Below are 17,063 nucleotides of genomic sequence, written 5' to 3'. Positions count from 1 at the left end.
ACAAGCTAGGTGCAAATGTCCGTTTGTCAGTAGTGTGCACTAAGGAGTATCAAGATAAGCACTGATTGCATGTTTTTTCTGAAATTCTCATAAAATACTTCATGTATTTGTTGCTTTCTTCATGTTCCACTAGTCTTCATTTGGAATGTGTTTGTGCTTGCTTTTCAACTGCACTGGTTCTCCATCCAAGTGAGACGTGATTCTCTAAACCTTTGCATATGCCCCGTGCATGGAATGGGCGATAGAAGTCTCTCAAAAATATTTGAATGCATTCATTTAACATTATGCCATAGATGTGTTAGTAGATTTTGCTATTCTTTTTTTGCAAAAAATAAATCCATGTACATATTCACGAATATGGATTGCTTAATTCCAGTGATGGGGCTTAGAGTATGCAACACTGATGTAGTGTAGGGGAGATCTAGGACTAATAGAAGGAAAGAAGTTGGGTTTTGGGGGAAGATCAGTGGTAAAACCTTGCCTTCGACAGACTTTTCCTTCCATTTTTCTTTCTATTGTGCTTCAATCTTGCAAACATGACACAGATATGATTGATAAAATAGATGAAGCACCCTTAAATGCAGTGGAAAAAGATGATTAAATTGCAACAATTAAAAGAAGGCACATGTATTTGCCTATGATTGAAACTGAGGCAGATGATGGAAGTTTTTCATGTACACTAGTTATAAACCTGCAATTTCTCACGAATAATTAAGTACATTCTTGATGTAACGTTTCAGAAGTGATAGAATAATCTTACAGATTTACATATTTTAACAGTTGAATTCTTAACAGTTTTCATGGTTGAGGTGAAAATTCTTAAGTGGGAAATGTTTGTTCGAGCCTTTGGAATAGGTTGGGAAGGGGCTGCTTTACGCAAACTATCCTTGCTTAGGCACCAAGATGGCGGCCTACACTTTCAATACTATATTCAATGTATATATTTAAATCCTGCAATTTAGAAGGAAAATAATTAACCTTAAAGAGACCATATTATTACATAATCCAAGAGGAATAATCACTAATCAGTCATGAGGGTTCCTAGTGCTTCTTAATAGGCTACTTTGTATTGCAGATTTAAGCTTGAATATATGTATTGTACAGTGTGTCCAAAAAGTCAGGCAATCGAGACTTTGGCCATCCGTAATTTTTGTACAGAAAGCAATACAGACATGAACCTTGCACTGCATATTAACTTTGTCTACGTGGATATTTTTTAAAACTTAAGGAGGTTGATGATTCTCTACTTGAATGTTGAAAATAGGGGGAAAAAAGGTTACTAAGGCATCAAAAAGTTTCTGTACGAAGTAAAAAGAAACATGAATAAAAGAAAACTATGGAGTTGCTTGCAATAATTTTCAATGTGTATTGTCTCCGAGAATATTTATTGAACTGAAAAAAGCACAATAAAATTACATGCATTTTATGCATTACAGATGATATATGGTGTTTAATTATTACACATTCATAAAAACTTGTGTTATATATATATATATATATAAATTACAAGGTGTACTCGCATCATTGGTTGTGTCTAGTGTCAGAGGGCAGTACCAGGTTTCCCCAACATCTGGCTATGTTAATCAATCAATAATAATAATAATATTTTATTGTCATAAAGCTTGTACAGCAGTAGACAACGTCAAGAACAAAATACATGTGAATGATAGGGTATATTTATACACCTGCTCTTTCTTGTAGTATAGGAATGTACATCTTGTCTACTTTGTAGCTGTGGCAAATTTTTCTTTACATACAACAGCACAGTGTAAATATATAGATTTATCACAGTCATAAATTTTAACTTAATGAACAGTGGCTTACAATGAACTAATTTGTGTGAGTTGGTAATTATTCTCACGGTTTTTTTCTGCAGGATTAAAATTTCTTGTACATAACTGCAGTTTCCGCAAAAGTTAAATTCCATATGAAATAATGCTTTGAAAGAAAGCGAAGTAAGCTGATCTTACGTAATCTTCAGGTACATGACTGTTTAGATTCCTTAACAAATATATAACCCTGGAGAGCTTGGCAGTTATGTATTTAATATGTGCCTGCCATGATAATTTATTATCAATGACAATACCTAGGAATTTCACATTGAGCTATTATCGATCGGGATGTCTCTAAGACTGAAAAACATATGCTGGGTTTTACTTTCATTCAGCAAAAAACCATTAGCTCTGAACCATAAAGAATATTGATACAGTGTATTATCAGTTATGGCTTTAAGTGTGTTAAGTCAGAGCTGGCATTAAAGAAGGTAGTATCTTCTGCATATAGTATTGTGTGAGCAGTGACGCAAAATGGTAAATCATTCATCATGAGAGCAAACAATCAAGGTCCAAGAACCGAACCTTGAGGTACACCACATTTGACCTCTCCATTCCTATGCAGACAATTTGTTTACGGTTCTGAAGGTATGAGTGAAATAGTTTAAGATCTGTACTACCAATGCCATAGTATTTCATCTTTTTTAAAAGTGTAGTGTGTTCTACACAATCAAAAGCCCTGCTCAGGTCACAGAAAGAGGCCTGAGCAAAGTCCTTAGTTTCAAAAGCCTTAACTACATTTTTGACTAGAGTCCCCATGGCATCAATTGTTGACTTACCCTTCCTGAAACCAAACTGTGATTTGCTAATTAAGTTCTTATGGTCCAAGTAATTGCATAATTGAGAATGCATAATTGATTCTAAAACTTTTGAAAACACTGGAGTCAGTGAGATGGGACGGTAGCTGGCTAAACAATTTTTCTCATCTTTTTTATAAATTGGTACAACCCTTGATAATTTCAATACATTTGGAAAAGTTCCTTCCCTAAGACACATATTTATACAAAAGGTCAGTGGAAGAATTATACAATCTATAATTTTTTCACAAGATTACTGGATAAATCATAGATATCTACACTATCTGATGGTTTCAGCTTTTTCACATCTATAATTATCTCTGGAGTTATTTCAGAAAAAACAAATTTTATTTCAGAATGTCTTATGTTATACTGTTCAAGTAAGTCGGAAACTGTTTCAGAAGGTCGTACAATGTTGTTACGAATTTCCTCAACAGAATTAATACAAAAATTATTAAAGTCATTAGGGGAGATTTCTATAACATCTTTTTTGCTGTATTTGGCAATCGAATTAATTAAGTTCCAGGCAGTCTTGCATTTATTCCTGGATGCCTCAATATTAGTTACATTATACAATTTCTTTGATTCATTTATAGCCCATTTGTATCCCTTTCTCGCCCTCAGGTAGATTGATTTAGCCAGATCTGTCTTAGCCCTCTTAAATAAATCTAAGTATAATAAAACCCTACATTTCATACCGGCTAACTTAGGAGTGTACCAATCAGCATTCTTTTTTGTTATTTTCTTCTTATTAACGATGAGACTAACTTTACACTCTTTCTGGGGAATACTCCTATTATAAATATCTAAAAATACCATTAGAAACTTTTCAAATGTTACATTAGCCACTGTGTGTTCTGTATCCAAGGACTGACGTTTACTTAACAGATCTAGCCAGTTTATATTACAGAGCAAGTTTCTGAAGTTTAATATTTTATCATCCGTTATTGGTCTTGAGATCACTATTTTAGATTCCTTACAGTTATAATCACACGGTTTTAAGTTATGTATGATGCCCAGATGAAAGGAAGGACTTGAAATTTATTGTACAAAAAGATAGGCAGGTTAGTTTTGTACGATAAAATTCAACTTGTGTAGAGAATCATCTTGTTTAATGTTTAAAAAATATCCACATAAATAAGGTTAATACCCAGTGCAAGGTTCATGCCTCTATCGCTTTCTGTAAAAAAGTTACAAAAATATAGTCTCAGTTGTGTGACTTTTCAGACACCATGTAAAGTCATAATGGTAGCAACATTGATTAATATTACATATTTGAGTGAAATTGAATCATAATTAGTCATTTGCCCGGTCACAAACGTCACCACACACCTCTGGTAGGTGGATATATAAACATCTACTCATTTTCTGAGAACGAGTTCTCTTTTATTAACGAGAAAATAGGAGCACATGCTTAACCCTTGGCAAGTGTTGAACTATTCTTTCATCTCTAGGTTTTGTTTAATCAGCATGAATCATCCAGAAATGTAATATTGTTTACAAAGATTTGTCGAGCTGGTGGGGAGTTGCACTGCTTTAAAATGTAAATGTTGCTTGTTAAAATAGATATACAAGCGATCTCGGCCCTAAATTAGATCACCAATCGGAAGCCCAATTGTGAGGACAACAAAACACACAGAATGAAAGACAAAGAATGGAAACAGCAATGGAAAATTTGCCTCCCGTTATCTTGGCACCTGAGGAAATCTCTATACAAGTTGATGCCAACTACCTAGTTGGCATCATAAAGTTTTCCACAAGATGAGAGAAACTTGGATTATATATGGGGTGTGCCATACATGAACCCATACTGACTGTTTTGATGTTGATAAATATGTTTACATTTGTGTGTTTTTGCCAGTAGTCAGTATTTTGCATTATATTTTCTCTCTGGTTCTAATTTAGAGCCTATTTTTCTTTTATACAAAAGGTGACATCATGGGAATGCTGAAAACCCTGGTTATTCTAGACACAATCTTGGATCAAGTTTGTATACTTTTCTAAACAAGAGATCAGTTGTGTGAACATGTTATCAGTTTCTTGGTTATGTTTACAATGTTCATAACATTGATGATATAAACTTTTTAGAAAAGGTCTAAGAGTTCAGTGGCATGCTCTAAAAATTTGACCTAGTTTACCAAATCAATTTTTATTTATTTTATATATTTGTTGTATATTAATTAGATATAATAGAAATAAAACACCAATGAAGGCATGCAAGTAAAACAAAAACATAACTTTGACATCTTCAAACCTAACATGGGAGAATATGCCACTGTTAAGAGTCAAAATCTTGTTATTTAATCGTGGGAAGGCTATATCAGGGGCTCCGAGTATTAATGGTACTAGTCAATTTCCGAATCCTCAAATTATAATAGGTATAACTATAAATAAAATTATAATAAATGTGTGTGAGGTTACAATTACATATGAAAACAAAGATACTGCTTCTCAAATAAACCTTAAGGTCCTATTACTTAGACCAGCAGTTCCAAAAGTGTGCACCACGGTGCCCTGGGGTGCCTTAGCTAGCTTAAAGGGGTGCCGTGAAATGTTCCAATATTTTCATTCACTGAAATGATACTTATTTGTTAGTCAATTATATGATTGTTCCAAATATGTGCTAATTTAGTACTTTTTACATACAAAATGTTTCTGAATTTGAGATATGTGTTCATTTTTTAACTTAAGGCAAGCAACATAACTACACTAACTGAGCATTGCAAGTGTTAGATAGGCCTACGTTCTGACCTGGGGGGTGCCGCAGAAAGATCTTGAAACACTAAGGGCACCGTGAAACGAAAAAGTTTGGGAACCTCTGGCTTAGACAATAAGCATGGAAGTTTGCACTTTTGCATGCAGAAGAAGAATGAAAGAGTGGGTTACTATGGAGTGTCATCACATGGTACATTGTTGACAGATGGGAGATAGGGCAGGTAATGTGGAGTGAATCCCTTACACCACTCGCATCTCGAAGTGGACAAGCTTAAAACAAGCCCTGATGTTTCAACTCTCAGAAATATCTGGATAGCAACTTGTAGAGTAAGGAATAATAGTAATAATACGAGGGTCATTCAGAAAGTAACAGCCGTTTGACTGTAAATAGAAAACCCGCATAGATACAACAAATTTTTACTTTACATCTGATAGGTACAGCTGTCCTCTATTTTTCAACATAGTCACCATGTAAATTCAAGCACTTGTCATAGTGTTTCACCAACTTACCAATCCTTTCTGCATAAAACTCAGAAGCATAGGAATTCAACCAATCTGTCACAGCATTTTGAAGATCCTCATCGTCATCGAAGTGCTGTGCCCCAGGCCACTTCTTCTTTGTACAACATAGTCTGAGACATGTTCGGAATTTTTTCAGAAAGTTCTGAGATTGTGAATTGGCGGTTCTCACGAACTTTGTCGTCAATTTTCGTTCACTACAGAAGGCCTACCACTCCTAGGTTCATCATGAATGTTTGTTCTTCTGTCTTTGAAAAATCTGATCCACTGACGAACAAAACCTTCACCCATAATGTTTGGGCCGTATACAGCACACAATTCACGATGAATGTCTGCCGCTGACAGATTTTTTACCTCGCATTTGGCGGGATTTTCGATGGCAGCTCACATTTTGTGACGTTATAACCAGTTTACGCACGGCACTAAGATGCTCTCACTAGCACAGCTGGAAGCTTACTGAATCACAGAATGCGTGATGTAACAACGATTGTGCTCTGCCCACTACTACTAGCACCTTGCCACATCGGCAGTTACTTTCCGAATTACCCTCGTAACTAACATACCTAAAAACATAATCATAATCTTATGAAAAGTTATTTGGAAAAAAAAAAAGAAATTCTAAAAGATGTAACAGAGAAATGCATAGCTTTAAAAAGCTGGGTGCTTGCTTTGAGATGTTACAACAAAACAGTAGGTTTATAGATTACATAAAATCAATGTAAGATATTGTGATACATTTATCCATTAGTGGTTCTTCTATTGAATATGAACATTTTCCTTCAAAGTGGCATGTTTGAAAAAACGTTGGGGTAGGGAGATCATAATTCCACAATGGGCCCAGACTTATTAAAAATAAATAAAAGGAGTGAGAAGATTTGCAAAAACACAAAACTTTTGTTTCCATTTGTAAATAAGACACACTTTACTTTTACAGGCTTTCAGCTATAAACAAGTAAAGGAAATGAGTAAAGAAACTTACAAGAAATTCATTGCCAGAGTACCTGACATCACATCAGGAGTCAGCTGTAAGTAAAACAGCTTTTAAATTGAAAACAGTGTAGTGCAGAAAATATGTGTACAGTTGTATTAAACATGCAAAATTTTGTTTGAATTGGGCATCTTAAGGTGCCAATACTAAAAAAAGCATTTTTTTATGTTTGCAAAGTTGTTCATAACTCCATTAAATTTAGGATTATGATGATAAAAATATAACAAATTATTCCTCCTTTGCCTTTTTAAAATAAAGATTATGTGACATTTTAAAAAACATTGTCATCTTAACCCTCGATTTCGTCATTATAGAGTTTAAACCAAAAATATTGAGTAAAAGGAGATAATATACGATTTCAACCTGATTTTAAGTTATTGTATGAGAAATCTCTGCATGATTGTCTGATTATTGAACTCTGCACTGTTTCCGAATAGAAACAACCCTGGAGTCACCACAGGAAGGTGCCCAGCCCATCCACCCTACCATTTGGTACAACTATAATTTCTGCGGTAGCAATGAAGTTCTTTTTTGTGACAAGCTTTCTCAATCTCTTCTTTCCTTCAATTCATGCTCTGATGAAAACATCCCAATTTGCTTCTCCACACACTTCTTCTTGTGCTTCTGTCACTAGCTTAATAAACTTTTAAATTCTCTGGGCATAACCTGACAGTTTAAGAATCTCCAACTTCGCCGAGCTTTAGCTCTTCAGTGATGACATTTTTCAACAGGACTACCAATCTATTAGATGTGTGTGTCATCTGCATCAAAGCCAAACTCCGTAGCGGAGTGGGTAGCACAGCACTCTACAACAACAGGGATCCTGGGTTTGAATCCTGATTTGGACTTCATTCCTCTTTGTGGTAAATCCTTGAATATTCATGACCACTATTGTTACATTGGTGGTGATCACAGGTTCCCTAAACAAGGTAATTTTTAGGGCTCAGTCGATACCAGTGAGACTGATATCGGAAAGTATTGGTTCGAATTTATTTACCAATACCGGTTGATACTTTTTCTGCATATTGCTTTTTCACGGACTATGCAGAAATGTCACTCGACATTTTCATGGAGTTTAAATATGCTGAAAAATATGCAAAATTAGAAGTTCCTTTATATTTTATATCAGTTTTGTGTGAAAATACTGAATATTGTAATAGCACGCCGTGTCTGCTCAGATACGTCATTTTGATGACAGTCCGTGTTTTGCGAGTGCCACGCTCACATGTATACTAATCATGTAACCATTTTCTGAAAACATAATTTATTTCTGTGGGCACAAAATTTGTGTTTGTCACTGTTTTCTGTTTTGATTCTTCAATAGTTATTTTATTTGACTCCAATCACTTATTACAGCTACTCTTTCTGGCTAAATGAACTTTGGAATATGATATTCGTCACAAATGAATAACAGCAGTTCCGAGCATGGTATCATAATAGGTAATCAGTAACATTGCAATACAAGAATATAATTTTGTTATTATAGAATAAATAAGAAACATTTTAATTTATAAGTGATATATATTAGGAAATACATATTTCTAAACTATCTTCAATATGATTAACGTAAAAAGATATTTGACAAAATGACAAAAAACAATAAAATTTATGTGTGAGCACCACGCTCACCGACATTACCCTGGAACAAGTAAACCAATGGAGGGTAAATGACCTGACATATTTCTTGAGTATTTTAAAGCAAAAGTGTTGGTAAATTGATGCATGTCATTAGAGTGGAATACTTAGACATATAAATCATAATTTTGAACAACTTCTAATTATTTATATTTTCAAGTATCGGTATTACTGGGAATTTGTTCAAATATTAGGATCAGTATCGGTACAAAATAGTATCAGCTCAACCCTAGTAATTTTATGTGTATTTTATGAGTAATAGTAAAATTTCTATATTGATGCAGCCCTAGTGAACACAATTACTAAGACTACCTACATTTCCTCCATGTGTACCTGGGCATGCAGGTATCTGTGCAGGAAATTATGGACTTTATATTTAAGCATAACATAAATAATATGGGCGACATAAATTGATGTGCATGTCTTGAGATGTAACATCATTGTATTTCAAACTATTTTCATTGATTCCTTTCAGCTTTATTCAAGATTAAATGTCTTTTTCTTCTTCTGTTGCTGGTCAACTGGAAAATCCAGCTATTTGTAATCCATGCTTAATATTTCTCTTCAAAGGAGCAGATCTGCAAATATTGATGCAACACATGAAAAATTCTCTATGTTATTTGTAAATATAATTTCAATTGTACAAAACAGAAAAAGCAGTAATAAATTCTTTTATTGTGTACTCTACTGGAGTAAATTATAGGAATGGACTGATAAGGAAATACAATGCTGACAAACTACCAATAAAAAATAAATAGGTTAATATTGATAATAATGATGATTATGGTAATAATATAATAATAACAGTGAAAAATATTGTTAAAATAGATTTATGCACAATAAATGTTAACATTAGGAAAACAATGACTTTGATGATAAATTTATGTCTCGTAAGGCAATAAAAAATATTCACTTGTTCCGATGCCTTTTATCTCATTCCTCTTTTAACCTTTTGCCGCCCAAGGCCTTTTTCACATGTAAGCCTCTCTGTCCCGAGCCGATTTTGAGCAAAATGCAGAGTTTCAATTAAATGAGTGTAGATTGGAGGCTAATTGCCCTAGAGAGATGAGTGATATACCGTTGTACGCGGAATGAACCAGAGATTCAGACTATATGAAATTTTTGCAAATTCGGCGTATATGTGGTGGGGGAGGGGCCTAACTCTCAAAATTCCAAAATTTCGGGGAAAAAAATTTTGTTCCCCCCTCCCCTCAAGCAAAAAGTACATGACAGTGTCGACATGCACATGGAAATGATCGCTAACATGTAAGGAACACAAAAATATTTGCATTATTATCATATGACCAATGTAACTTGAGTTATACCCCCAAAAGAAATTGTCGGCACGCCACTGATTCAAGTACCACTGCAGCGGTACCTTGAAATGACTTTAGCTCAGAGACTATTTGCCCTGGAGATATGAATGATATACCGTTGTACGCAGAATGAATCACAGATTCAGACGATATATAATTTATGCACATTTGGCGCACATGTGGAGGGGGAAAGGGGGGAAATCCCCTTAATTTTTTTTTCTTAAAAAATGGGGTTTCCCCCCCCCCCCCCGAAAAAAAGGATATGAAAAGTTCAAAATGCACATAGAAATTATCGCTAGCACACTTTTCACAAACACGTAGATGACAAAAAAGTCCTTGGAAGTGTGTCACTTCAATCAAAAAATATCCTCGCACTTGGGCGCAAAACGACACACACCTACGCACAACTTTCACGGATGAAAAGCTAGAACGCACTGGAAAATGAACGCCGATTCTTGCAGCTGCTTGACATTCTATTTTTAGACAATGCTGGGTGACCTCTGTTCAACATTGTGTAACACTTGTGCTCACAAACAAAGGTTTCCTTCAGCACGCTTCGAATTCCCATTCTCACAATGCAGATTCAACAACCAGTTTTCCCCCTCCCCCCACCCCACCCCCTGCTTCTGCCCTCACGAAAAACTTTCATTTTGACATCGGATACTTATAAACAAGCTTCCTTCGAACGCAGATAGCAGGAGGGAGTGAAAAGCATTGCTTTAGAACAACAAAGCCGGTCTTCCTTTGTTGGCAAAAAATTGACGTTGAAAAGAGCCGCAAAAGAGAAGTACCTTTTCCCGCCTTTTCCTCTCCATTTTCATGAAGACAAAAAAAAAAAAAATGCAAAAAACCATTTCTGTTAAATACATGTGTTAGGAACAATATAAAAAAATAAAATCGAAATTCTAGCCAAAAATAGAAAAGTTATAACGTAAAAAACTACGACCTTGACACAGCATCTCGATCGAGATGCTTGGGACAGTGAGGGTTACATTTGGGTATCTCGTTCGAGATGCTTGGGCAGCAAAAGTATTCACTTGTTCCGATGCCTTTTATCTCATTCCTCTTTTAAATGTACTTTGGTTGCAAATGTGAGTTCTTTGGACATATTTTCCTGGCAAAGTTCTTTGGTTTATCGCTTTTTACTTCTCTCACTACTTTCTTCAAAACCATCACTCTGCTTTTCAGAGTACATAGAGTAGAAGAAAAAGCAACTACAAACAACTTGCTCTTTTCACTCTAACTGAAATTAATTCTAAAGAAATTTATCTTCTATTCGGCGATAATTTTCATATCTTTAAAATACTTTGCTGTAGAACCGTGACACATCAATACTAATCTTTTCAACACAATCTTCAGAGAGATTGTCAATATATATATATATATAGAACATAACACAAATGAAACAAATACTGACTTGATCATTCTTGTCTTCACCAGGTTTGTCATGAAGGACATTTTGCTGATTTCCATAACGCACCACTATTAATTGGTAAGGATTCACATGTCGATAAAAATTAGCTACACAACTTTGAAATATAAATTGTTTTTAGTCATTTCTATGAGTGTCTGAGGCCACCCTTCTCAGTCACTTTCCAGTGAACCCTTCCTTCCAAATGTCAGGACCCTACATGAGCTGTGAGACTTAGTTCGTTCTGCTCGTAGGGCCATAGAAACACTGACTGTGTAAATTTCGCCCATACGCATGCTCATACTTTTCAGTTTGGTGTTTCAAGATGTTATTTTTTCAATAAATGTATTGTTATGCAAATGCATCAAAACAATTATAATTTGGACTTAGGAAGCATAATCGAGAGAAGGAGAAGAAGAGATGAGGAGGTAAACAGAAGGCAAATGGATGGTTGACTATCAAAGTGTTTGAAGATTAATATGGAACAGGGATGTACCTATGAAATGCAAGAAGGTAATATACAACACATGCTATGTGCCAATAATTATGTATGGAACAGAGACTTGGACAATGACAGAGAGAGACAAAAGAAAGATGCAGGCAGTGGAGATGACATTTTTAAAGAGTACAGTGGGGAAGACTAGAAGGGATAGAATAAGGAATGAGGATATACAACAGACAGTGGGCATGGTGAAGCTTCATGACAAAATAGATCAGGCACAGATGAGATGGTTCAGACACACGAAGAGGATGGATGCAGAAAAACTGCGAGTAAGAGCTTACAATGCCCAAGGAGTGGGAGTAAGGCCAAAGGAGACCAAGATTGGAACACCATGCAAAGAGAGGAGTGGTGGAAGACCAGAAGAAAGTGGAGAGGCTTGACTTCTATGCCGACTCAGTCAGAAGCAGGAAACTGCGAAGGAGGATGATGATGAGTTACGAAGTAATTTTGCTTGTGTAACATTTACCCAGCATGCATCCTTGCATACTAGTGGAGAGGGGGTGGGTCCTGTCAGGTTAATTTCTCATCCACCAAAATTTCAGTCACATTACACTGGACGGGTGTAAGTTCGTATTTAGGAGGATGTAAGACCCATCTAGAGTCAAAATGACCATAAATTAGGTTTTATGTAAAAAAATTTTAGGAAGGGTTGTTGATTAAATTTTGGGGAGGGAGCAGGGGTTGTGTGGATAAATCAATGTTACACTGATCTGCTCCTATATGTATTGAGCATCAGATGATAGCAAAATCAGGGAACTCCCATTTCACAGCACCCACACGTGTGTTCACGTTTGGTATGGCTGTGACGCATTAACAGCAGAGCATGCGTTCACAAAGAAGCTAAATTAGCCAAAAGTAGCATAACTTTTGTTGTGCATGTTTCACAATACTTCATACAAGCAAGTATATTCTAGGCTAGCTAGTCAATCTCTGAAGCCCAGACTAAATTCAGAAAATAATAGACTAGCAAATGTGATTGATGTTTCACTCTCAAATAACGACCGCGGGAGAAAACGATAGTACATGAGCTCCTTTCCTTTAATGGTATCACCAGGCTGTTTCTTTTAATTCTTCCCCAAGCAGCACCTGGAGGCGATCTGTGACATATTTGTAGTGGCTTCCAAACCCAAGAGCATTGGACAGGGAAGTCTTCATTTTACAACGGAGGTAATACCTGACAGCGATGCCAATTCGCTAACCAGCATGGGATTTTTCCCAGGAAAGGGAAATTTTTAAATGGAACTACAATTACAGGACAGGTGGCAACAGGGTTCCCCCCCCCCCTCTGGGTCAACACTGTCCCATTGAACACACACAGAAGCGAGAGTGCTGACCTTCAACCAACCATGCCTTACAATGGTGACAAAGTTTCGAACCCCTCGGCTGCTTTATTTATGACTGGGAGAGGGTGGCTGACCACGTTGAAAGAAGTTTAAGAAAATTACTTACCTTACTGCACAGATTTTATTTAGTGTAGTGAGTGAGTGATATACACGTTTTGAATGATCTGTGCTGCATAGTGTAGTGAATGAACATGAGTGACATAATTAACGAACTATTGACGAAACAATTTACTCTGCTTTTGTATGAGGATAAGCTTCAAATCGTGAAGATATGCAGGCCTGGCATCCCAAAGAAGAGCAGAATGGATTTGATTTAGTTTTGTTATTTTGTTGTTTTCTGCCACTTTAGCTAATCGCAATGACGAGGATGACTGACGATACAAGGAAATTGATGAAGGGACATCACAACAATAGCCATGCCCAGACCTGGATTTGAACCCAGGACCCCTCATCGTAGTACGCTGTACTAACCATTTTACCACAGACATCACTAAGATAAGAATGTTCAAATGAAATGGTAAAAATCTGATATTCCCTGGACACCTATAACTTCTTCATTTTGTCAATTTTTGACATTTGTACTTACCTATCTGCTTCGCGGAACATTCTTTAACGTGTATTCACGTTTTTCTGATCAAAGTAATTGCAATTTTTTTTTTAAAAAAAAAAAAGTGTTTTTGTAAATGAAGAATGTACATTTCTGCAAATGGTTTGTGGAGCTATGTGTCAATGGTTCATGGGGCTATGCGAGAATGGTGTGTGGGGCTACGCATATTTTTTTCGAAACCAATTTTTAACTATTGTAACCTATACGTGACCCTACCTAACCTAACCTTACCGGAAATGGTTCGTGGGGCTATGCGTCAGTGGTTGAATTTCCGCTATGAAACATTCCCACATCACACAAAACACCTTCCAGATGTTGGACAATGCTACAGGAACTTATTAAGTAAGTAGCTTCTTCTGTAAAAATGAAGAAATCTGTCCGGGGAATATCAGATTAGTACCAATGAAATATTCAAGGTAAGAATTGTATTATGTATATTATTCTCCCACGTAACCCTACATAAATATTTCACAACATGGGCGTCTATATTTTATAAATAAACATGAAATACTTGAAATCCTTTCCTTACCATTTCTATATTAATGAAACTGACATTTTTATAATTATTTGTAAATTGTAAGGTATGTGTCTTAAATTACAATGTTGCTTCACTTCAGTGGCGGATCCAGAAATTACAGTTGGGAGGGGTGAATTTCAGTAGTGTGCCTCACCTCACCAAGAATCATTTCTAACCTACACTTGAAGTGTTTAATATGAACAATACATGTATATCATACTCTAAACAGGAATCAGAGATCATAGTATTGTTTTGCATCCTAATCACGAAGATGAGCAGGAGTGATGATATGATGAAATTGATAATGGAACACTCATGCCCAGGCTGAGAATCGAACACGGGATCCCTAGTAGATGGTCATTAGTGTATGTTGTTATCATAATTCTTCCTATTGTCACCGTAAACTGGTCGATTAGATATGAGGAATAAACTGAATCAACAAATAAAACAAAAACCTATTCCCTCAAATGCTTCTGATTTGATCCCCCTCTGCACGTTCGGATCAAAATTTAAACTCTAAGTGCAGTTCCGATTAGCGTGCCTTGAACACAAAGCTGACTTAAATCAAACTTTGAACGAAAAAGAGCCTCTCATTCGAACATTACAGTATGAAGAGATAGCCCAGGTTTTGAACCCAGCATATGCCACTGATTTTATAGTATCCTTTGCTTTAGAAATCATCATGAAATGGCAATGAAAGCTATGTTAACTCAATATAACTTTTATATTCTCAAATCAAAAACAAAAACATTATATTTATTATGATTCAAATGTGTACTCATTTTCTGTCCATTAGTATACATACCAAAATTATAGTGCCTGGCAAAAAATTCTACAAGTCTTAAAAGTAAGTAAAAAATATAGTACAATGAATGTCCATTTTGCAACCCGAAAACAAGAACAAATAATCGATTAGGGAGAAATTTATGTGGCATTTTTCTGCCCCATTTAGTTGTTTAGAGAACTGTTCATGTTTTATACACTTACCGAAAAGTAAATATTTCTATTATTGCTACCATGTTTTGGCATTCTGCATCACTGTGCATTAGTCTGGGATGATTATCCCTTAGCAGATAGAACCTCCCACATCTGATATCCCTCTAGCAGACTGGACATTCCAGGGAAGAGCTTTTCAAATATGCCATATACAAAATGAAGAAAAAAAAATAGCAGGAGAACTAATTGCCGTAGAGAGCTGAAGTCAGTTTTAACCTTGTGCTGAATGAAAGTTGTTTCAATGGAATTGTATTTTATACATATTCCCTCCCAACAACAAAACTTGTAAAAAGAAAAAGAAGGTCACCGAGTTAAAAATAGTGAAATACTTTTTTGGAAAAAAGTAGAATGCTCCTACAAAGCAGCACTGTATCAATCTTAATGGGGAAATTTAGCTCTGGCATAAACCTCATAGATGCAAATCTGTTGAAATTTGCAGGTAATGACAAGGAAGAACCATTCTAACCACACGCCACTGGCATCTTCAAATTAAAAAAAAAGCATATTTTGCAGAAAATGTGAACATTTTAGAAAACAAACATCTGCCTCCAAGTCACTAATAAAAAACAAAAACTCCCATCTCGGAAACTTAATGCAACAAAAATTAACTACATTTTTACCCATTTACCTTCAACAATAAAGAGCCAACAGTTCAAAATATATATACAGTCAGTCACAACAAAATAGAATCACTTACAAATTGCATGTTTAGCGTGATTTAATAAAAATCATGATTATTATCCACCCTGTTTGTGACCATGGCTCTATTCTTGCTCTTGTCCAGTTCACAGGCTCGGAATAAATAAAAATGTTTTCTATATCATCCAGTTGCCGGAAAATCACATAATTTATAACGGAGCTCTCACACAGTGGGGCTATCTTTTGTGATGGAGTGTACATTACATTTAGAATAAATTAGCCATCTAATGCTGATGAAGTCTTCTGAAAATTCAGTTGCAGGATCAGCCATATGGATGCAAATAGGTTATCTTAAGGTAATGAATCACCTTGAGAGAGTTTTATTTATTTTTATTGCAATCACTTTTTTTTAAAAAAAACTGTCGATTCCCTATTATTGAAGTGAGGTGGATGAAACTGTAGTGGGTTGGCATTACATGTTCGTACCATGAGGTGGGAGAGCTATTTGTAATTAGTGGTGATTAGTGACTTATCTGTATATATTTAATTTCCAAAATTACATGAAATTTACATTTTTTTCCAATCAATTGTTATTTTATGGGACTTTTCCTAACCAAGGTTGCTACGATTTTTTGATAATGAAATTCCCTGACATTTCCAGGTTCTCCAGTCCAAAAATTAAAATTTTCCAGATATGTTTATCATCATGAATTTTGCTTTTGAACATTGTGTTTTTCAATTAAATATATAATCCATAAATTATTATGAAATTTCACTTTCACAACTTTCTTTTGGCAAATTTCATTCTACACACACAAGAACATGTGAAAATTCGAAGAGTAAAATGTAAAATTACAATCGACATCAAATGTATTCGGTACTACAATCACATGCTTTTCCTTACATTTATAAGTAGACAGCATCTGGAAAATAATTTGTTGCATATTGGAATTCTATAGGAAATGCCAACAAGACTATGATCTACAAAATAATAGATGATAACCCCATTTTCACCAACCTTTCCGATAATTATCATCATATTGTCAATGTACTTTAGTTATCAATCAGATATCTGGACTGCAAATTTTACTTTGATATTTTTTATAATATCTGGTATTATAAAAATTAAAATTTATTACAGAAATTCGAAGTAACCATAATTTTGCACAAGACTGAGAGTCATAAGAACGAAAGAAACAAGTTTCTAAACTGAATCTTTTTTTGGGAGTGGAATCACAAAAACCGA

At 35.3% G+C, this 17,063-nt stretch overlaps 1 protein-coding gene across 3 annotated transcripts in view; it reads left to right on the top strand.

The window, feature by feature from the left end:
* LOC145992006 (stereocilin-like) overlaps nucleotides 1-17,063 on the top strand; it is a 50,217-nt gene that overhangs the window by 24,594 nt on the left and 8,560 nt on the right. Inside the window, exons 5-6 of one of the 3 annotated variants that reach the window (XM_083128014.1) lie at nucleotides 6,798-6,888; nucleotides 11,243-11,294. In XM_083128014.1, the coding sequence (XP_082984140.1) occupies nucleotides 6,798-6,888; nucleotides 11,243-11,253 (102 nt within the window). In that variant the 3' untranslated portion in view covers nucleotides 11,254-11,294. Of the gene's footprint in view, nucleotides 1-4,559; nucleotides 4,611-6,797; nucleotides 6,889-8,961; nucleotides 9,125-11,242; nucleotides 11,295-17,063 lie in introns of those variants that run through there. The other 2 variants (XM_083128013.1, XM_083128015.1) reach the window with 2 other exon arrangements.

Source organism: Lepisma saccharinum, chromosome 9 (assembly GCF_977018435.1).
Source record: "Lepisma saccharinum chromosome 9, izLepSacc3.1, whole genome shotgun sequence".
Classification (NCBI taxonomy): domain Eukaryota; kingdom Metazoa; phylum Arthropoda; class Insecta; order Zygentoma; family Lepismatidae; genus Lepisma; species Lepisma saccharinum.
This window is presented reverse-complemented; position numbering and strand designations above follow the sequence as displayed.